The sequence below is a fragment of the Bombina bombina genome, chromosome 5 (genome assembly GCF_027579735.1).
Source record: "Bombina bombina isolate aBomBom1 chromosome 5, aBomBom1.pri, whole genome shotgun sequence".
In the NCBI taxonomy this organism is placed as follows: domain Eukaryota; kingdom Metazoa; phylum Chordata; class Amphibia; order Anura; family Bombinatoridae; genus Bombina; species Bombina bombina.
In genome coordinates this window covers 426,084,169-426,108,006 of record NC_069503.1, presented here as the reverse complement: position 1 = coordinate 426,108,006, position 23,838 = coordinate 426,084,169, and the positions used below count along the sequence as shown (strand labels likewise).

The window sequence follows — 23,838 nt, the reverse complement described above, 5'->3', positions numbered from 1 at the left end:
TGTAATATGAGTGGGAGGGGCCTATTTTGGCGCTTTATTGCGCAGTAAAAATTCAGTCACAGTCTTCCTATTTCTTCCTCCATGATCCAGGACGTCTCTACAGAGCCCAGGGGTCTCCAAAAGTAGTTTTGAGGGAGGTAATCACTCACAGCAGACCTGTGAGACTGTGCTTTTGACTGTGATAAAAACGTTTATATTAATTTGTTATCCGTTTTTGGGTACTAAGGGGTTAATCATCCATTTGCTGGTGGATGCAATCCTTTGCTAACTTAATGCATTTACTGTGAAAATTTGGTTGCTATAACTAATTTGGTTCATTGTTATTTCAACTGTGACAGTTTCTTTGTGCTTCTTAAAGGCACAGTAACGTTTTTTTGTATTGCTTGTAAAGTTATTTGAAAAGTATTTTCCAAGCTTGCTAGTTTCATTGCTAGTTTGTTTAAACATGTCTGACACAGAGGAATCTCTTTGTGCTATATGTTTAAAGGCCAATGTGGAGCCCAATAGAAATGTGTGTACTAATTGCATTGATGCTACTTTAAATAAAAGCCAATCTGTACATGTAAAGAAAATTTTCACCAGACAACGAGGGGGAAGTTATGCCGACTAACTCTCCTCACGTGTCAGTACCTTCGTCTCCCGCTCAGGAGGTGCGTGATATTGTGGCGCCAAGTACATCAGGGCGGCCCATACAAATCACTTTGCAAGACATGGCTAATGTTATGACTGAAGTATTATCTAAATTGCCAGAATTTAGGGGTAAACGCGACCACTCTGGGGTTAGAACAGAGTGCGCTGATAATAATAGAGCCATGTCTGATACTGCGTCACAATTTGCAGAACATGAGGACGGAGAGCTTCATTCTGTGGGTGACGGATCTGATCCAAGTAAACTGGATTCAGACATTTCAAATTTTAAATTTAAGCTTGAGAACCTCCGTGTATTGCTAGGGGAGGTATTAGCGGCTCTGAATGATTGTAACACGGTTGCAATTCCAGAGAAAATATGTAGGCTGGATAAATATTTTGCGGTACCGACGTGTACTGACTTTTTTCCTATACCTAAAAGGCTTACAGAAATTGTTAACAAGGAGTGGGATAGACCCGGTGTGCCTTTTTCACCCCCTCCTATATTTAGAAAAATGTTTCCAATAGACGCCACCACACGGGACTTATGGCAGACGGTCCCTAAGGTGGAGGGAGCAGTTTCTACTCTGGCTAAGCGCACCACTATCCCGGTGGAGGATAGCTGTGCTTTTTCAGATCCAATGGATAAAAAGTTAGAGGGTTACCTTAAGAAAATGTTTGTTCAACAAGGTTTTATTTTACAACCCCTTGCATGCATTGCGCCTGTCACGGCTGCGGCGGCATTCTGGTTTGAGTCTCTGGAAGAGACCATTAGCTCAGCTACATTGGATGAGATTACAGACAAGCTTAGAGTCCTTAAGCTAGCTAATTAATTTATTTCTGATGCCGTAGTACACTTAACTAAACTTACGGCTAAGAACTCCGGATTCGCCATTCAAGCGCGCAGAGCGCTGTGGCTTAAATCCTGGTCAGTTGATGTGACTTCTAAATCTAAACTGCTTAACATACCTTTCAAAGGGCAGACATTATTCTGGCCCGGTTTGAAAGAAATTATCGCTGACATTACTGGAGGTAAGGGCCATGCCCTGCCTCAAGACAGAGCCAAACCAAGGGCTAGACAGTCTAATTTTCGTGCCTTTCGTAACTTCAAGGCAGGAGCAGCATCAACTTCCTCCGCTCCAAAACAGGAAGGAACTGTTGCTCGCTACAGACAGGGCTGGAAACCTAACCAGTCCTGGAACAAGGGCAAGCAGGCCAGAAAGCCTGCTGCTGCCTCTAAGACAGCATGAAGTGAGGGCCCCCGATCCGGAAATGGATCTAGTGGGGGACAGACTTTCTCTCTTCGCCCAGGCTTGGGCAAGAGATGTCCAGGATCCCTGGGCGTTAGAGATCATATCTCAGGGATATCTTCTGGACTTCAAAGCTTCTCCTCCAAAAGGGAGATTTCATCTTTCAAGGTTGTCAGCAAACCAGATAAAGAAGGAGGCGTTTCTACGCTGTGTACAAGACCTTTTACTAATGGGAGTGATCCACCCAGTTCCGCGGTCGGAACACGGACAAGGGTTTTACTCAAATCTGTTTGTGGTTCCCAAAAAAGAGGGAACCTTCAGACCAATCTTGGACTTAAAAATCCTAAACAAATTCCTAAGAGTTCCATCGTTCAAAATGGAAACTATTCGGACAATCTTACCTATGATCCAAAAGGGTCAGTACATGACCACAGTGGATTTAAAGGATGCCTATCTTCACATACCGATTCACAAGGATCATTATCGGTACCTAAGGTTTGCCTTCCTAAACAGGCATTACCAGTTTGTAGCTCTTCCCTTCGGGTTAGCTACGGCTCCAAGAATCTTTACAAAGGTTCTGGGCTCTCTTCTGGCGGTACTAAGACCGCAAGGAATTTCGGTAGCTCCGTACCTAGACGACATTCTGATACAAGCGTCAAGTTTCCAGACTGCCAAGTCTCATACAGAGTTGGTTCTGGCATTTCTAAGGTCGCATGGGTGGAAGGTGAACGTAGAAAAGAGTTCTCTATTGCCACTCACAAGAGTTCCCTTCTTGGGGACTCTTATAGATTCTGTAGAAATGAAAATTTACCTGACAGAGGACAGGTTAACAAAACTTCTAAATGCTTGCCGTGTCCTTCATTCCATTCAACACCCGTCAGTGGCTCAATTCATGGAGGTAATCGGCTTAATGGTAGCGGCAATGGACATAGTACCTTTTGCACGCCTGCATCTCAGACCACTACAATTGTGCATGCTAAGTCAGTGGAATGGGGATTACTCAGATTTGTCCCCTATGCTGAATCTGGATCAAGAGACCAGAGATTCTCTTCTATGGTGGCTTTCTCGGCCACATCTGTCCAGGGGGATGCCCTTCAGCAGGCCAGATTGGACGATTGTAACAACAGACGCCAGCCTGCTAGGTTGGGGCGCTGTCTGGAATTCCCTGAAGGCTCAGGGATCATGGACTCAGGAGGAGAGTCTCCTTCCAATAAACATTCTGGAATTAAGAGCAGTTCTCAATGCCCTTCTGGCTTGGCCTCAGTTAGCAACTCTGAGGTTCATCAGGTTTCAGTCGGACAACATCACGACTGTGGCTTACATCAACCATCAGGGAGGGACAAGGAGTTCCCTAGCGATGATGGAAGTCTCAAAGATAATTCGCTGGGCAGAGTCTCACTCTTGCCACCTGTCAGCGATCCACATCCCAGGCGTGGAGAACTGGGAGGCGGATTTCCTAAGTCGCCAGACTTTTTATCCGGGGGAGTGGGAACTTCACCCGGAGGTATTTGCCCAACTGCTTCTGCGTTGGGGCAAACCAGATCTGTATCTCATGGCGTCTCGCCAGAACGCCAAGCGTCCTTGTTACGGATCCAGATCCAGGGACCCGGGAGCGGTTCTGATAGATGCTCTGACAGCACCTTGGGTCTTCAACATGGCTTATGTGTTTCCACCATTCCCGATGCTTCCTCGACTGATTGCCAGGATCAAACAGGAGAGAGCATCGGTGATTCTAATAGCGCCTGCATGGCCACGCAGGACCTGGTATGCAGATCTAGTGGACATGTCGTCCTGTCCACCATGGTCTCTGCTTCTGAGACAGGACCTTCTGGTTCAGGGTCCTTTCAAACATCCAAATCTAATTTCTCTGAGGCTGACTGCATGGAGATTGAACGCTTGATTCTATCAAAGCGAGGATTCTCGGAGTCAGTGATTGATACCTTAATACAGGCTAGGAAACCTGTTACCAGGAAAATTTACCATAAAATATGGCGTAAATACTTGCATTGGTGCGAATCCAAGAGTTACTCATGGAGCAAGGTTAGGATTCCTAGGATATTGTCTTTTCTACAAGAAGGTTTAGAAAAGGGTTTATCTGCTAGTTCGTTAAAGGGACAGATCTCAGCTCTGTCTATCCTTTTGCACAAACGTCTGTCAGAAGTTCCAGACGTTCAGGCTTTTTGTCAGGCTTTGGCCAGGATTAAGCCTGTGTTTAAAACTGTTGCTCCGCCATGGAGCTTAAACTTAGTTCTTAACGTTTTACAGGGTGTTCCGTTTGAACCCCTTCATTCCATTGATATCAAGCTGCTATCTTGGAAAGTTCTGTTTTTAATGGCTATTTCCTTGGCTCGAAGAGTCTCTGAGTTATCGGCCTTACATTGTGATTCTCCTTATCTAATTTTTCATTCAGACAAGGTAGTTCTGCGTACTAAACCTGGGTTCTTACCTAAGGTAGTCACTAACAGGAATATCAATCAAGAGATTGTTGTTCCATCATTGTGCCCTAACCCTTCCTCAAAGAAGGAACGACTTCTGCACAATCTGGACGTCGTCCGTGCCCTGAAATTTTATTTGCAGGCAACTAAAGATTTTCGACAAACTTCTTCCCTGTTTGTCGTTTATTCTGGACAAAGGAGAGGTCAAAAGGCTTCGGCTACCTCTCTCTCCTTCTGGCTTCGTAGCATAATACGTTTAGCCTATGAGACTGCTGGACAGCAGCCTCCTGAAAGAATTACTGCTCATTTTACCAGAGCTGTGGCTTCCACTTGGGCCTTTAAAAATGAGGCCTCTGTTGAACAGATTTGCAAGGCTGCAACTTGGTCTTCACTTCACACCTTTTCAAAATTTTACAAATTTGACACTTTTGCTTCTTCGGAGGCTGTTTTTGGCAGAAAGGTTCTTCAGGCAGTGGTTCCTTCCGTGTAAAGGTCCTGCCTGTCCCTCCCGTCATCCGTGTACTTTTAGCTTTGGTATTGGTATCCCATAAGTAATGGATGACCCGTGGACTAACTACACTTAACAGGAGAAAACATAATTTATGCTTACCTGATAAATTCCTTTCTCCTGTAGTGTAGTCAGTCCACGGCCCGCCCTGTTTTTACGGCAGGTCTAAATTTTAAATTAAACTCCAGTCACCACTGCACCCTATAGTTTCTGTGATGTAATAAAGTGAAGGCGCCTAAAAATAGTGCACACATATAAAGTGCATACAGATATGTGTATATCTCAGTGTCCTCGATATGCTTATCAACAAAGGACAAGGAGTGTACGTGAATAAGATTTCACAACCGTGCTATATATAAAATCTAAAAATATATATACAAAAATTATAATAGGAACGCAATATAGCGTAATATGCAGTGCCAAAAAAGAAAAAAATATATATATAAAAAGTGTAATGTGTCCTTCTGATCGAGAACACAGAAACAATGTAGCTCCAGCAGCAAGTGCTATGATCCTAAGACCAAAAAACTATCGATGCAAGTGATATTGTGAGCATACAATAGTAACAAATGATATTTGAGGACACACAATGGTAATATATTGCAATACAGGATACATACAGTAATAAAGTACCCGGGTACTATAGTATATACGAATAGTCCTTATACACAGTTCATGTGTTGAAGATTTTTTTCCTCCGGGTGTCCACTCAATAGTGGGTATGCGGCAGCTGACACTCCTTCCAAGGCTGATGGCACCAGCGGCGATCTACAGATAGAAGGGAGACAAAAAGGAGGCGCCACAATAGTGTGAGATCGTAGGTTATAGGGACCCCCACAAAACGATACAGGATCACTTACTGGATTTAAAGCACTTGAGAAGTGCCACAGGTGCAGGCTGAACTATTCAAAGCTGTCCAGCGAGCTTATCTTCACGGTCCAAAAGGCCAAAGGGTTAACTTCAGGTTCCCCCACATGTACTGGGATTAAAGTTGTGGATATCCACTCGGGGATAAAAATCCAGCTCAAATAGGGCTAAGAGTTTGTGCAAAAGTCAGAACGACTTATAAAAGCAATAATTAAAACAGGCGTGATGCCAGAAGGTAAAAATATAACCAACAAAGTTTATTTAAACCTATTACACTACGTGTTTCCCGGTCACAACAACCGTTTCATCAGGTGTAAAAAGCTAACAGTCATCACACTATTTAAAACAAATCTCGGCGTTACAAAAATTCCCATGCGCATGCGCATGCTCATTAAAGCCATGAACCAATGAGATGAGATTCTGAGCCGGCACCCATTTGGATAGGTCAAAAACAGGGGCGTGTGGTACCAGCCCCCACCACGAGTGTTACTTGTCACTCAAATGACGGCACTAACGAGCACGGCAAGTATCTAGTGGCTAAAATACGCCGGCATTAATAACGCTATAATAACTATGTTATATGGTCACACAGGGAAAGACTATAAAATTAAAATTCCCTCCTGTGCTTCCAACTAATATCTAAAAGTTTTTCTAAAAAAGGAGAATCCCTCAAATACGTGAATAATATTGATTGTTACATGTACGTACATTTGGAAGAGAGTATATATAAAAAGTATATTGATATTATTCCTCTAAAAATACAAAATATAAAATTATAACTCTTATTGCTTATAGCCCTGGGGATAAATCCTAGCCTTATGTATACTCGATATGGAACACATACTAGCTAAAAAATAATAAATAAAAAATGAAAAAATAGAAAAATAGGGTAACACCCCATAATGGAGGTAGGTAACTTATATAGTATAAAAAAGTGTGAAAATATAAAAAAATATATAAAAAAATATAAAATGTGTATTACCACTTTAATTAGACAAAAATATATGGCAAGATATTAATTAACTATGCCAGCTCAGGAATCATCTGATTAGTCATAACTTAATGTTCAAATATATTTCTATTATAGCATCTAGACATATGGATACACTTGTATATATTACAATTATAAAATCACACATAGAATAATATGTATTCATACTATGAAGTATAGATCCCTAAATAATACACATTCTAAATCTCAGATAAAATCACATAGAAAACAAATGCCAAATTTGGCATATATGTTTATGTTTAGGTTATCGTTGTAACTGTATACCCTCTTCTGTTTCATTTGGCATTTGTTTTCTATGTGATTTTATCTGAGATTTAGAATGTGTATTATTTAGGGATCTATACTTCATAGTATGAATACATATTATTCTATGTGTGATTTTATAATTGTAATATATGTAAGTGTATCCATATGTCTAGATGCTATAATAGAAATATATTTGAACATTAAGTTATGACTAATCAGATGATTCCTGAGCTGGCATAGTTAATTAATATCTTGCCATATATTTTTGTCTAATTAAAGTGGTAATACACATTTTATATTTTTTTATATATTTTTTTATATTTTCACACTTTTTTTATACTATATAAGTTACCTACCTCCATTATGGGGTGTTACCCTATTTTTCTATTTTTCATTTTTTAGCTAGTATGTGTTCCATATCGAGTATACATAAGGCTAGGATTTATCCCCAGGGCTATAAGCAATAAGAGTTATAATTTTAAATTTTATATTTTGTATTTTTAGAGGAATAATATCAATATACTTTTTATATATACTCTCTTCCAAATGTCCGTACATGTAACAATCAATATTATTCACGTATTTGAGGGATTCTCCTTTTTTAGAAAAACTTTTAGATATTAGTTGGAAGCACAGGAGGGAATTTTAATTTTATAGTCTTTCCCTGTGTGACCATATAACATAGTTATTATAGCGTTATTAATGCCGGCGTATTTTAGCCACTAGATACTTGCCGTGCTCGTTAGTGCCGTCATTTGAGTGACAAGTAACACTCGTGGTGGGGGCTGGTACCACACGCCCCTGTTTTTGACCTATCCAAATGGGTGCCGGCTCAGAATCTCATCTCATTGGTTCATGGCTTTAATGAGCATGCGCATGGGAATTTTTGTAACGCCGAGATTTGTTTTAAATAGTGTGATGACTGTTAGCTTTTTACACCTGATGAAACGGTTGTTGTGACCGGGAAACGCGTAGTGTAATAGGTTTAAATAAACTTTTTTGGTTATATTTTTACCTTCTGGCATCACGCCTGTTTTAATTATTGCTTTTATAAGTCGTTCTGACTTTTGCACAAACTCTTAGCCCTATTTGAGCTGGATTTTTATCCCCGAGTGGATATCCACAACTTTAATCCCAGTACATGTGGGGGAACCTGAAGTTAACCCTTTGGCCTTTTGGACCGTGAAGATAAGCTCGCTGGACAGCTTTGAATAGTTCAGCCTGCACCTGTGGCACTTCTCAAGTGCTTTAAATCCAGTAAGTGATCCTGTATCGTTTTGTGGGGGTCCCTATAACCTACGATCTCACACTATTGTGGCGCCTCCTTTTTGTCTCCACCCTATAGTTTCTCCTTTCTCGTTTGGTTTTGGTCGAATGACTGGGTATGACGTAGAGGGGAGGAGCTATATAGCAGCTCTGCTTGGGTGATCCTCTTGCACTTCCTGTTAGGGAGGAGATATAATCCCATAAGTAATGGATGACCCGTGGACTGACTACACTACAGGAGAAAGGAATTTATCAGGTAAGCATAAATTATGTTTTTTTTAGTACAAGCCACTGCTTAGTGCTTTTTTATTACAAGAATAAAAGGCTGTTTGTTTCTCCTACATTGGTGTGTCCGGTCCACGGCTTCATCCTTACTTGTGGGATATTCTCATTCCCTACAGGAAGTGGCAAAGAGAGCACAACAGCAGAGCTGTCCATATAGCTCCCCCTCTAGCTCCGCTCCCCAGTCATTCTCTTTGCCGCTCTGAACAAGTAGCATCTCCATGGGGGTGGTAAAGAGTATGTGGTGTTAGTTGTAGTTTTTTTATTTCTTCTATCAAGAGTTTGTTATTTTAAAATAGTGCCGGTTTGTACTATTTACTCTGCAGCAGAAAGTGAAGAAGATTTCTGTTGAGAGGAGTATGATTTTAGCACCAGTAACTAAAATCCATTGCTGTTGAAACCAGAGAACATCAGTTGGGGGGAACAGTTTGCAGGCTTAACTGCTTCAGGTATGATCAGTCATTTTTCTAACAAGACCATGTAATGCTAGAAGACTGTCAGAAATTCCCTCTGGGATAGGTAAGCCATTTTTGCTTAGACTCTGTATAAAATGATGGCTTATATTTAGGGCTCTATGCTGGTTGACACTATTGTGGGCTTTAAAATGGATTGCTTTTAAGCATGTTTTTCACTATAAATAAGGTGTTTTGTGGCTCTTCCCTTCGGATTGGCCACTGCTCCAAGAATTTTTACAAAGGTGTTTGGATCCCTTCTAGCAGTGCTAAGGCCAAGGGGCATTGCGGTAGCACCTTACCTAGACAACATCTTAATTCAGGTGCCGTCCTTCCACAAAGCGAAGGCTCATACGGATATTGTTCTAGCCTTTCTAAGGTCTAACGGGTGGAAGGTGAACGTAGAAAAAAGTTCTCTGTCCCCAGTCACAAGGGTTCCCTTCCTGGGAACAATAATAGTCTGGGTAGAAATGAAAATCTTTCTGACGGAAGTCAGGAAGTCAAAACTTTCAAATGCTTGTCGAGTTCTTCATGCCATTCCTCAGCCTTCTGTGGCTCAGTGCATGGAGGTAATCGGTCTAGTCCCTTTTGCCAGAATTCATCTAAGACCATTGCAACTGTGCATGCTCAAGCAGTGGAATGGGGATTATGCAGATTTGTCTCCCCAGATACCAATGGACCAGAAAACCAGAGACTCGCTCCTCTGGTGGTTGTCTCAGGATCACCTTTCCCAGGGAATGAGTTTCCGCAGACCAGAGTGGATCATTGTCACGACCGACGCCAGTCTCTTAGGATGGGGCACGGTCTGGGACTCCCTGAAAGCTCAGGGTCTATGGTCTCGGGAAGAATCTCTTCTCCCGATAAACATTTTGGAACTGAGAGTGATATTCAATGCGCTCCTGGCTTGGCCTCAACTAGCGGAGGCCAAATTCATAAGATTTCAGTCGGACATCATGACTGTAGCGTACATCAATCATCAGGGAGGAACAAAGAGTTCCCTGGCATTGAGAGAAGTATCCAAGATCATCAAATGGGCGGAGGATCACTCCTGTCATCTATCTGCAATTCACATCCCAGGAGTAGACAACTGGGAGGCGGATTATTTGAGTCGTCAGACTTTCTATCCGGGGGAGTGGGAGCTTCACCCGGAGGTTTTTTGCCCAGTTAACCAACTATGGGGCATTCCAGATCTGGATCTGATGGCGTCTCGTCAGAACTCCAAGGTTCCACGCTACGGGTCCAGGGATCCCAAGGCGACATTGGTAGATGCATTAGTGGCGCCTTGGTCATTCAATCTAGCGTATGTCTTTCCACCGTTTCCTCTACTCCCCAGGCTAGTAGCCAGGATCAAACAGGAGAAGGCTTCAGTGATTCTAATAGCTCCTGCGTGGCCACGCAGGACTTGGTATGCAGACCTGGTGAATATGTTATCGGCTCCACCATGGAAGCTACCATTGAGACAGGACCTTCCAGTGCAAGGTCCATTCGAACATCCAAACCTAGTTTCTCTGCAGCTGACTGCTTGGAGATTGAACGCTTGATTCTATCTAAGCGTGGGTTTTCGGAATCAGTTATAGATACTCTGGTTCAGGCTAGAAAGCCTGTAACCAGGATAATTTACCATAAGATATGGCAGAAACATCTCTATTGGTGCGAATCCAAGGGTTACTTATGGAGTAAAGTTAGAATTCCAAGGATTCTTTCCTTTCTCCAAGAAGGTTTGGAGAAAGGTCTGCCAGCTAGTTCCTTAAAGGGACAGATATCTGCTCTGTCTGTCTTGTTACACAAACGTCTGGCAGCCGTGCCAGATGTTCAGGCTTTCGTACAGGCGTTGGTCAGAATTAAGCCTGTCTACAGACCTGTGACTCCTCCATGGAGTCTAAATTTAGTTCTTTCAGTTCTTCAAGGGGTTCCGTTTGAACCTTTACATTCCATAGATATTAAGTTACTATCTTGGAAAGTTTTGTTTTTGGTTGCTATTTCTTCTGCTAGAAGAGTTTCTGAATTGTCTGCTTTGCAGTGTAATTCACCCTATCTGGTGTTCCATACAGATAAGATCGTTTTACGTACCAAACCTGGTTTTTCTTCCAAAGGTGGTTTCCAATAGGAATATTAACCAGGAAATAGTTGTTCCTTCTCTGTGTCCTAATCCAGTTTCTAAAAAGGAACGTTTGTTACACAATCTAGATGTGGTTCGTGATTTAAAATTCTTTCTAGATGCAACAAAGGATTTCAGACAGACATCTTCATTGTTTGTCGTCTATTCTGGTAAGAGGAGAGGTCAGAAAGCTACTGCTACCACTCTTTCCTTCTGGTTAAAAAGCATCATCCGATTGGCTTATGAGACTGCCGGACGGCAGCCTCCTGAACGAATTACTGCTCATTCTACTAGAGCTGTGGCTTCCACATGGGCCTTCAAGAATGAGGCTTCTGTTGAACAGATCTGTAAGGCAGCGACGTGGTCTTCTCTGCATACTTTTGCCAAATTTTACAAATTCGATACTTATGCTTCTTCGGAGGCTATTTTTGGGAGAAAGGTTTTACAAGCAGTGGTGCCTTCCGTTTAGGTTACCTGACTTGCTCCCTCCCTTAATCCGTGTCCTAAAGCTTTGGTATTGGTTCCCACAAGTAAGGATGAAGCCGTGGACCGGACACACCAATGTAGGAGAAAACAGATTTTATGTTTACCTGATAAATTTCTTTCTCCTACGGTGTGTCCGGTCCACGGCCCGCCCTGGCTTTTAGTCAGGTTTAAATTTTTTTGCACCCTATGGTTCTCCTTTTTCTCCTGACCGTCGGTCGAATGACTGGGGGGCGGAGCTAGAGGGGGAGCTATATGGACAGCTCTGCTGTTGTGCTCTCTTTGCCACTTCCTGTAGGGAATGAGAATATCCCACAAGTAAGGATGAAGCCGTGGACCGGACACACCGTAGGAGAAAGAATTTATGTTTACCTGATAAATTTCTGTTTTTATATCTCTTTTTTTTAATCTTCCTTTAATTTTAAACTACTTTATACATCAATTGATTGCTGCTGCTTTCATATTTTTAAATAATTTTGACTATAATGTCCCTTTAAGAAAAACTGTGCAAATGTTTAGCCTTTATTGGATTATGCACTTAATCTTATATCAGTCTAGGTACATTTGTACAGATAAACCTTTAATCTGCTAAATGCATAATGAAACACATTGTGGCAATTTAAATGTCTTGTGTAACATTTACACACATTTTTGTACAAACAAGCTTTTTATTTTGATCACATTGCTTCATTGCACGGAAATATGGAACTGCTTTGCATGCTTAAATGGGGCTGTCTGTTATGCCTTGACTTCACAGGAGCAAAACGCAAACACACAGTTCTCAACAGATAATTTTGGTGTTATGAAGTAGCCGAGTAGAGGCAGTTTAATACTTTACAATATTATAACATATTTTCTATTATTTATAAATATTACTTCAGCTATCCAAAGCACAAATTTAATTGCATAATTTAAAAAAATGATTTAATGATAATTTGAGCAACAAACATTGCAAAAAATGTATGAGCTAATTTTAGCCTGGTGGTCCGTAAACTGTATATTTGTGTGTGTGTGTATGTATCTATGTATGTGTATATATCTATGTGTCTAATCTCTTTATTTATTATTTGTTGTGTGCAAATCTATGTGCTTTGGGTTTTCTATAGTTTTAATGTACTGATGTTTTAACAGGGTAAAAAGTCTAATTTTAGTAGAGCCGTGGGGATTTCCAAACAGACCTGACAATGGAGAGGAAGAAAGGCCTATTCCTATATGGATTAAAGCAGTGGGAGCCATGTTGAGTCCGTTTAACCCATTAGCAGGACTTCGTTTAGCTGGACCATTGGGTACGTTGTAATTGATCAATATAATTTTTTTAAAAAAATATTTGTACATTTATAGCATATCTATCTATATTTTACAGTTGTATGCAAAAGTTTAGGCACCCGCGACAATTTCTATTTATTAATAATTGGGTGTTTGGATCAGCAATTTCATTTTGATCTAGCAAATAACTGAAGGACACAGTAATATTTCAGTAGTGAAATGAGGTTTATTGGATTAACAGAAAATGTGCAATATGCATCAAAACGAAATTTTACAGGTGCATAAATTTGGGCACCCCAACAGAAATATTGCATCAATATTTAGTAGAGCCTCCTTTAGCAGAAATAACAGCCTCTAGACGCTTCCTATAGCCTGTAATGTGTCTTGATGAAGGTATTTTTGACCATTCCTCCTTGCAAAAGATCTCATGTTCAGTTAGGTTTGATGGTTGCTGAGCATGGTCAGCCCGCTTCAAATCAACCCACAGATTTTCAATGATATTCAGGTCTGGGGACTGGGATGGCCATTCCAGAACATTGTACTTGTTCCTCTGCATAAATGCCAGAGTAGATTTTGAGCAGTGTTTTGTGTTGTTGTCTTGTTGAAATATCCAGCCCCTGTCATGGTGTATATCCCTTTTAAGCATGACTCTCCACCTACTTCCATCAACTCGTATAAAGCAGGGGATCAAGCACTTACTAATTGCTTGATTATTAACACAAGTTGTGTGTGAACTAGAGCTACAGCAAACCGCCAAGTTTGTCTCCTGTCTAAACAGATTCTCAAGCCTCCTCATTTGGTCTTCCTTAAGACTCATCACCTTTTCCAGCCCTCCCAACCTGGGTTGCAACATTCAACAGATGTTATCCACTTCTCAAGGTATCTTACCCTGCCAACTTAGCAAGACTTCGGACTCCCTGTGGCAATGACTCACACAGGCAGCTTCCTACAGTCTCCTAGCAGCATCGGAACTCACAGGCTTCCTTACGGTGACGTCACCAACAACGGACACTGACGCCTCACTGCTCCGTGCACATCTAGGCAGTCTCCGCAAACGCTGCAACTTGCAAGTCTAAGGCCTCAGATTCGAAGAGACTCATTTATTCACAGGATAAGTCTGGAACCGCAAGTATACTATTTTAGTTACCATTTACTTAAGAACTTTACCTAAATATAGGTTGAACTGTTTGCCAATTATTCTGTGTTGTTAATTTAAGACTGTAGGATCCTGACACACTATAGCTTTGAATCTAAGTGTCTCATTAACGCTTTACTCTCTGAGCTGTCCTGATAATTCAAACGTCCATATTAACTTTAACCCTGCTCTATAACGTTTGGGTTAAACCACTCTCTGTATTCCTTCTGAATTATTATTTAGAATTTACTAGCAAATCTATCTACTGTTCTTTTCACCTAGTCATTCCTATTCAAACCATTGGGTCTGACTTGTTAAGCACAACTACACATTCACAATTTTAAATAATAAGGTTGTTTACAAATTGCAACAATATTATAGCCCTGGCATAACTTCAACGTTGTGACTGATCCCTTAACATTATCCTCAATTATCTGCTGATATTGAGTAGAATCCATAGGACCCTCAACTTAAACAAGATTTCCAGTACCGGCACTGGCCACACAGTCCCACAGCATGATGGAACATCCACCAAATTTTACTGTGGGTAGCAAGTGTTTGTTTTGGAACACAGTGTTCATTTGCCACCATGCATAAGACCCCTTGTTATGACCAAATAACTCCCATCTTTGTTTCATCAGTCCACAGCACCTTCTTCCAAAATGAAGCTGACTTGTTCAAATGTGCGTTTGCATACCTCAAGCTTCTTCTGCATCACTCTCCCATACAGCTTCTTGTGCAAAGTGCGCTGAATTGTTGAACGATGCACAGTGACACCATCTGCAGCAAGATGATGTTGTCAGTCTTTGGAAGTGGTCTTTGGGCTGTTTTTGACCGTTCTCACCATCCTTTGCCTCTCCGATATTTTACTCGGCCTTCCACTTCTGACCTTAACAAGAACTGTGCCTGTGGTCTTCCATTTCCTCACTATGTTCCTCACGGTGGACACTGACAGGTTAAATCTCTGTGATAGCTTTTTGTAACCTTCCCCTAAACCATAATGTTGAACAGTCTTTGTTTTCAGGTCATTTCAGAGTTGTTTTGAAGCCCCCATGTTGCCACTCTTCAGAGGAGAGTTAAAGAGAACAACAACTTGTAATTCTCTACCTTAAATAACTTTTCTCATGATTGGATGCACCTGTCTATGAAGTTTAAGGCTTAATGGGCTCACCAAACCAAGTGTGTGTTCCAATTAATCAGTGCTAGGTAGTTACAGGTATTCAAATCAACAAAATGACAAGGGTGCCCATATTTATGCACCTGTCTAATTTTAGTTTTGATGCATATTGCACATTTTCTGTTAATCCAATAAACCTCATTTCACTACTGAAATACACACACACTTAATATTTTTTTATTTATTTTTTTGACTGATGCTAGGTGATAGACCGGCACTATAATTATTTCAGTATAGTTGTTTCTGCCTTCCCATAGCACATACTTTGTAGCAATCAATCCTTCCAACAGAGATTACAAGGTCCAACCATGGGAATAACGTAACCTGATTTCTTTGGAAATTATGTATTTGCCTGCAAGGTGATCAGTGCTGTGTTTTATGAAGAGACTTTGACCTAATTAAAGTCTTACCATCTTCTCTGCTTCAAAACAATTTGCCCTGTAAAATCTTACTCTTGGCACACTTCATTATCATGTCACTGAATTAACTAATTTCATGTTTTCTAGTGAATGCTCTTCTTTCTAAAAAAAAAAAAAAAGTGACAAAGAAAAATAAATGTTAAACCATTTCATATGTATATTATAAAATGCTTAAAACAAATCCTCTGTCAAGCTTGTTCTCAACATCATGTGGGGAGGTGAGATTAGAGCTAAATCCAATGCCACACAGCCATAAACTGCTTAAACCACTAAGGATTGCATGCAGTTTCTATGAAAATTCAGAATTACCTCCATTGTTTAAACTCCAACAATACACAGTATTAAAAATGACTGATAGTAGCCAGCATTATGTTGGTCGGTCCTATATTAAATGTTAATACATTCTAAAAAACATTAAAATATTATGTAGAAGACCATAAAGAACAGCAGTGCAAGGAATTTCAATTACATTCTAATCTCAATTCTTTCAAACTCTGGGCACTCCAATTAAAAAGTTTGATTTTGAGGAAAAAAACATGTTAAATTTGATACGTAATATTGAATAAGTTCTTGTTTTCCATATACTTTGAATATTGAAAATGTATATAGAAATGTTGTAATGAAAATTGTGGTATTGGTCCATCTCTTTTAGAACCCCTCTAAAGCATACAATTAAGGGCTATATATTTTATATATATAATGTCATGTTTCAATATTTACAGAATAATTTTATTCAATAGCATTAACTTTACTCTTTCCAATTTACAGGATTAAGTCTGGTTCAGCGTTTAAGGCCTGATTTCAAGAAAAAGTATTCTTCAATGTTTGACGATGATACAGTAACTGAATACATTTATCACTGCAATGCACAGTCCCCAAGGTGAGTTTTTTTAAACTGCACTATTTCTCTAATATACTGCATAGCAAAAATTAATACAGAAGTCAAAATTAAACTTGCATAGTCAAGATTGTTTAATTTTAAGACACTTTCTTTCCTAAGACATGGAGAGTCCATGAGGTCATTCCAATTAATAGTGGGATATTCACTCCTGGCCGTAGGAGGAGGCAAAGAGCACCCCAGCAGTGCTCTTCAGTGTCACTTCCCTTACCCATAACCCCCAGTCATTCTCTTTTTCTCTGTCAATGGAGGACGTGCAAAGTTGGTGTCTGAAGATATTTATTCCTTTTATGGGTTTTTTTTTCCCTGCACAGAAGAATTGGGGTTTAGCTGTGTCCATGTCAATCTCTTGAGCAAGGGTAGTGGTGGCTTTTAGCAGTTAGAAGGCGATGAGGTTGTCTTTGCCTTGCTTTTAACATTGTTGGTTACTCTGTTCTTTCTTTTTCTACAGGTCTCTGATAGGAGTATGTGTCCTTTCACACCTTGTAAGCTGTCTTCCTGCCCAACAGCTGGATATGCAGGTAAGTGCTTTTGTCTTCTAGTTATTGGAGACTTGCACTTTCAGGACTTTATCTCTGCATTATTATAAATTTGGAACATATTCAGTCCTTTCTCAAGGATTTATTGGGGCAGTGTTCAGGCACTATCAGTATGTGAAGGAGACTAAGGGGTTAATTCTTTCCCTTATTTGTTATGGGATGTTTCCTCTGGCTGAAGGGTTTCCTTATTCTTTACTGAGAGGCTAAGGACGAAGTGTTTTTAATGTGTTTTTATACATTTTATTTTTATTTCTTTTACAAAGATATGACGAGTCCACGGATTTCATCCTTACTTGTGGGATATTAACCTCCTGCTAACAGGAAGTGGCAAAGAGCACCACAGCAGAGCTGTATATATAGCCCCTCCCCTCCACCCCCAGTCATTCTCTTTGCCTGTGTTATACTAGGAAGACATGGTAAAGTGAGGCGTTGGTTTTAGTTTCTTCAATCAAGAAGTTTTTTATTTTAAATGGTACCGGTGTGTACTATTTTCCTCAGGGGGATATGGAAGAAGATTTTTGCCCTGAGGTTTGATGATCTTAGCATTTGTAACTAAGATCCACACTGGTTCCCACAAGACTTATGAAGGTAACCATGAGACATCTTCAGTGTGGAGACCGGTTTCATGCTACAAGCAGCATTAAGGTATGTGCAGCCTTTTTTTCTGAGGAGACTTGGTGTATCAGAACTGGCTGGCATTATTTCCCTGTATGGGAATGGGGTAAGCAGTAATGGGGTAGTGCAAAACTGCATTTCCTTGTGGTGGTGTTTGGGCCTACTCTGACTTTTGATCTTAAGGGGCTGAGCCTACTTTGGCGCAATTTCTTCAGGTTTAGCAGCAGCAAACAAACTCGGTGGCTCCTGGACTGTGTAGCTGGTCTGAAGGGTTGGAAACTTGATTCGAAGTACCCTGGGGTCAGAGTGTATTTTTATCTATCTTTTGACTACATGTTGCTATAAGTACTTCTAAAGCCTTATTTCTGCCCTTTCTTCTGGGTGCAGTAATTTTTGGATAAATATTTGGAAGTTCCTACTTACACTGATGTTTTTCCGGTTCCTAAGAGAATTTCGGAAATTATTAGTAAGGAATGGGATAGACCAGGTATACAGTTTTCTCCCTCTCCTAATTTTAAGAAAATGTTTCCTATATCAGATACCATTCGGGACTCATGGCAAAAGGTCCCTAAGGTAGAGGGAGCAATATCTTCCCTAGCTAAGCGTACTACTATACCCATTGAGGATAGTTGTGCTTTCAAGGATCCTATGGATAAGAAATTAGAGGGTCTACTAAAGAAATTATTTGTTAATCAGGGATTTCTTTTACAACCTACGGCTTGCATTGTTCCAGTAACTACTGCAACAGCTTTTTGGTTTGAGGCTCTAGAAGAGTCTCTTAAGGTTGAGACTCCATTAGATGACATTCTAGATAGAATTAAGGCTCTTAAGCTACCTAATTCTTTTATTACTGATGCCGCTTTTCAAATTGCTAAATTAATGGCAAAAAATGCAGGATTTGCTATTTTAGCACGTAGAGCATTGTGGCTCAAATCTTGGTCTGCTGATGTGTCATCAAAACATAAGCTTTTAACTATTCCCTTTAAAGGTAAGACCCTTTTTGGTCCAGAATTGAAGGAGGTAAGGGCCATGCTCTACCTCAGGATAGGTCGGTTAAAATGAGGGGTAAACAGAATAATTTTTGTTTCTTTCGGAACTTTAAAGGAGGACCCGCCCCGCTTCTTCTTCTTCCACAAAGCAGCATGAAGGGGTGGCCCCCGATCCGGGACCGGATCTAGTAGGGGGCATACTTTCTTTTTTTGCTCAGGCTTGGGCAAGAGATGTTCTGGATTCCTGGGCACTAGAAATAGTGACCCACGGTTATCAATTGGAATTCAAGGATTTCATCTTTCAAAATTATCTGCAAACCAGATAAAGAGAGAGGCATTCTTACGCTGTGTAAAATACCTTTTACTATGGGAGTAATCTGTCCTGTTCCAAAATTGGAACAGGGACAGGGGTTTTTACTCAAACCTATTTGTGGTCCCCAGAAAAGAGGGAACGTTCAGACCCATTTTGGACCTCGTGTCTAAACAAATTTCTAAGAGTTCCATCATTCAAGATGGAGACAATTTGAACAATTTTGCCAATGATCCAGGAGGGTCAATATGACTACCGTCGATTTGAAGGATGCTTACCTTTATATTCTAATCCACAAAGATCATCATCGGTTTCTAAGGTTTGCCTTCTTGGACAAACATTATCAGTTTGTGGCTCTTCCTTTCGGGTTGGCCACAGCACCCAGAATCTTCACAAAGGTTCTAGGGTCTCTCTTGGCGGTTCTCAGACCGCAAGGGATAGCGGTGGCGCCTTATCTGGATGATATTCTGATTCAGGCGTCAACATATCATCTGACAAAATCTCACACGGACACAGTGTTGTCTTTTCTGAGAACTCACGGCTGGAAGGTGAACATAGAGAAGAGTTCACTTGTTCCACAGACAAGGGTTCCTTTCTTGGGAACTCTGATAGACTCGTTAGCCATGAAAGTATTTCTGACGGAGGTCAGAAAATCAAAGATTTTGAATGCTTGCCGAGCACTTCTGTCCATTCCTCGGCCATCAGTGGCTCAGTTTATGGAGGTAATCAGATTAATGGTAGCGGCAATGGACATCGTTCCGTTTGCTCGCTTTCATCTCAGACCACTGCAACTGTGCATGCTCGGTCAGTGGAATGGGGATTATGCGGATTTATCTCCAAAGATAATTCTGGATCAAGAGACCAGACACTCTCTTCTTTGGTGGTTGCCGCCAGATCATCTGTCCCAGGGGACTTGTTTCTGCAGACCCTCGTGGGTGATAGTGACAACAGATGCCAGCCTTCTGTGCTGGGGTGCAGTTTGGAACTCCCTGAAGATTCAGGGTGTTTGGACTCAGGTGGAGTCTCTACTTCCAATCAATATTCTGGAAATGAGAACAATATTCAATGCGCTTCAGACGTGGCCTCAGTTGGCTTCGGCCAAATTCATCACATTCCAGTCGGACAACATAACGACTGTGGCATATGTCAATCATCAGGGGGGAACAAGGAGTTCGTTAGCGATGATAGAAGTATCCAAGATAATCAGTTGGGCAGAGGCCCACTCTTCTCATCTGATCTACATCCCAGGGGTAAAGAACCTGGGAAGCAGATTTTCTAAGCCGACAGACTTTTCATCCGGGGGAGTGGGAACTTCACCCGGAGGGATTTGCCTCATTGATTTGATGGCATCTCGTCAGAATGCCAAGCTTCCAAGATACGGATCCCGGTCAAGGGATCCTCAGTCCGAACTGATAGATGCCTTGGCAGTATCTTGGTTGTTCAGCCTAGCTTATGTGTTTCTGCCGTTTCCTCTCCTCCCACGTGTGATTGCTCGAATCAAACAGGAGAGAGCTTCAGTGATCCTGATAGCGCCTGCGTGGCCACGCAGGACTTGGTATGCGGATCTAGTGGACATGTCCTCTCTGCCACCGTGGAAACTTCTGTTGAGACAGGACCTTCTCATTCAAGGTCCTTTCCAACATCCAAATCTAATTTCTCTGCAACTGACTGCGTGGAGATTGAACGCTTGATTTTATTGAAGCGAGGATTCTCTGATTCAGTTATCAATACTTTGATACAGGCTAGAAAGCCTGTCACTAGAAAGATCTATCATAAGATATGGCGTAAATATCTTTATTGGTGTGAATCCAAGGGTTACTCATGGAGTAAAGTTAGGATTCCTAGGATTTTGTCTTTTCTCCAAGAAGGATTGGAGAAAGGGTTATCGGCAAGTTCCTTAAAGGGACAAATTTCAGCTTTGTCAATTCTGTTTCACAAACGTTTGGCAAATGTATCAGATGTTCAGTCTTTTTGTCAGGCTCTATCTAGAATTAAGCCTGTATTAGACCTATTACTCCTCCCTGGAGTTTGAATTTAGTTCTTTGAGTTCTGCAAGGGGTTCCGTTTGAACCTATGTATTCCATACATATGAAACTATTATCTTGGAAATTTATGTTTTTGGTTGCTGTTTCTTCTGCTCGAAGAGTTTCTGAGCTTTTAGCATTACAGTGTGAATCGCCTTATCTCATATTTCATTTTGATAAGGTGGTTTTACGTACGAAACCTGGGTTCCTTCCTAAGGTTGTTTCGAATGATAATATTAATCAGGAAATTGTTGTTCCTTCCTTGTGTCCTAATCCTTCTTCTAAGAAGGAGCGTCTGTTACATAACTTGGACGTGGTCCGTGCCTTAAAGTTTTACTTACAGGCAACTAAGGATTTCTGTCAATCATCTTCATTATTCATTGTTTATTCTGGAAAGCGTAGGGGTCAGAAAGCTACGGCTACCTCTTTCTTTTTGGCTGAGAAGTATCATCCGCCTGGCATATGAGACTGCTGGACAGCAGCCTCCTGAAAGAATTACGGCTCATTCTACTAGGGCTGTGGCTTCCACATGGGCTTTTAAAAACGATTCATCTGTGGAACAGATTTGTAAGGCTGCGACTTGGTCGTCCCTTCACACTTTTTCCAAATTTTACAAATTTGTTACTTTTGCTTCTTCTGAGGCTATCTTTTGGGAGACAGGTTCTTCAAGCAGTGGTGCCTTCCGTGTAGCTTCCTGTCTTGTCCCTCCCTTTCATCCGTGTCCTATTGCTTTGGTATTGGTTTCCCACAAGTAAGGATGAAATCCGTGGACTCGTCATATCTTTGTAAAATAAAACTAAATTTATGCTTACCTGATAAATTACTTTCTTTTAAGATATGACGAGTCCACGGCCCTCCCTTTGTTTTTAAGACAGGTTTATTTTATTTTTAATAACTTCAGTCACCTCTGCACCTTTTTAGCCTTTCCTTTTCTCTTCCTATAACCATTCGACCGAATGACTGAAGGTGGAGGGGAAGGGGAGGGGCTGGATATATATGCTGTGGTGCTCTTTGCCACTTCCTGTTAGCAGGAGGTTAATATCCCACAAGTAAGGATGAAATCCGTGGACTCGTCATATCGTAAAAGAAAGTAATTTATCAGGTAAGCATAAATTTAGTTTTCTTATGGGATGCTGTATTGCCAGATCGTAACCATTTATTCTCTGCTGAGTTTTACTATTGCACGTTTTTAGTTGTTGCTTAGTTTCTTGTGCTGCCGCTCACGTGATCGCCCGCTCTTCTGTTTGGACGCTGAGCGGAGCGTTGTCATTCTCAGTGAGTTCGGCTGTGGGAGACCTTGTTGGAGCTCTTTATTTGGTTGTTTTCAGCTTCTTGTGGTTACGGTAGGGCACATCAGTCTGAGGTGTAGAGGTTTATTTTTTTGTTTTATTTCTTTATACACATTCAGTGTTTTTGCGCTTTGAATGATTACTGTTCCTTCTTAAAGTGACAGTGCATTTCAATATACTTTTTTTTGGGGGGGGGGGGGGCAATATCATAGCCATAGACATGGAACAGTTTCCTTTGATAAATGGTTTTTATTATGTTTAGAGGCCCAAATTGTTTTGCCTATACAATTTTGTTCTTCATGTTTGGCTAGAACTCTAAAACTTCTGAGCCTACTGTTTCTCAGGATATGCCACAGCTTTCTCCTCAAACATCCCAAGCCTCAATGGTTTCCACATAAGTACCCTGCAGTTCCTCTCAGCCTCCAAGCCTCAATGGTTTCCACATACAGTACCCTGCAGTTCCTCTCGGCCTCCTGGAGGTGTGTATTTGCCTGTAAATTTTGCTGCACAGATCTCTTCTGCAGTATCTGCGGCCTTTTCTGCTTCTCCCATTGCGGGTAAGCGCAGAGGAAATCGAAGCATATCTCTGCTAGTAAGGTGTCTGTTCCATCACCTTCTGTGATGGTTGACCTCCCTCATAAGTCAGATGAGGAGGATACATCGGTAGAGATCTCAGATTCTGACAGTGTAAATCCTCTGATTCTGAAGAAGTAAGTTTCAGATTTAAACTTGAACTCCTTTGTTTACTTCTAAAGGAGGTACTGGCTACTTTGGACTACTCCGACTCTTCTGTTGCTGTCAACCCTAAAAAGTCTAATAAGCTTAATAATTACTATGATGTTCCTTCTTCAGTGGAAGTATTTTTCTGTTCCAGACTGTGTGTCGAAGATCATATCACAAGAATGGGATAAACCAGGAATACCCTTTTCCCCTTCTCCCGTTTTAAAGAAGATGTTTCCTGTTGCTGACTCCTTTCGGGATTCATAGTGCACTGTGCCTAAGGTGGAAGGAGCTATTTCTACTCTGGCCAAGAGAACGATTCCTATATAGGATAGCTGTTCTTTTAAGGATCCCATTGATAAAAAGCTTGAAGCTTATTTTAATGAAAATGTATATTTCAGGGATTACAATGGCAACCTGCTGTATTGCTATGGCAGCAAGTGCAGAATCTTATTGGTGTGATGCTTTGTCTGAGCTGATTTTAGAGGAGACTTCGTTAGAGGAGATCCAAGATAGTTTCAAGGATCTCAAGCTGGTCAATTCCTTTATCTCTGATGCCAACATGCAATTAATTAGACTGGGAGCCAAGATGTCTGGCTTAGCTGTTTTAGCTTGCTGGGCTCTGTGGCTAAAATCTTGGTCAGCTGATGTTACATCCAAGTCCAAGCTCCTGTCGTTACCTTACAAGGGTAAGACCCTTTTTGGTCCTGGTCTGGCGGAGATTATTTCTTAAATTACAGGTGGAAAGGGGTCTTTTCTACCACAGGACAAGAAAAATAAACCTAAAATTCTAATTTTCCTTCCTTTCGTAACTTCAAAGGACAAAAGTCCACTTCTTCCTCCTCCAAGCCGGAGCAGTCCAAGTCCTTTTGAAGATCCAATCAGCCTTGGAATAAGGGGAAGCAGTCGAAGAAGCCTTCATCTGTGGCTA

The 23,838-nt window shown here is 41.1% G+C and overlaps 1 protein-coding gene across 2 annotated transcripts in view; it reads left to right on the top strand.

The window, feature by feature from the left end:
- ABHD5 (abhydrolase domain containing 5, lysophosphatidic acid acyltransferase) overlaps positions 1-23,838 on the top strand; it is a 94,370-nt gene that overhangs the window by 52,054 nt on the left and 18,478 nt on the right. For both annotated transcript variants that reach the window (XM_053714264.1, XM_053714263.1), the window contains exons 4-5: positions 12,658-12,812; positions 16,292-16,403. In XM_053714264.1, the coding sequence (XP_053570239.1) occupies positions 12,658-12,812; positions 16,292-16,403 (267 nt within the window). The remainder of the gene's footprint in view (positions 1-12,657; positions 12,813-16,291; positions 16,404-23,838) is intronic.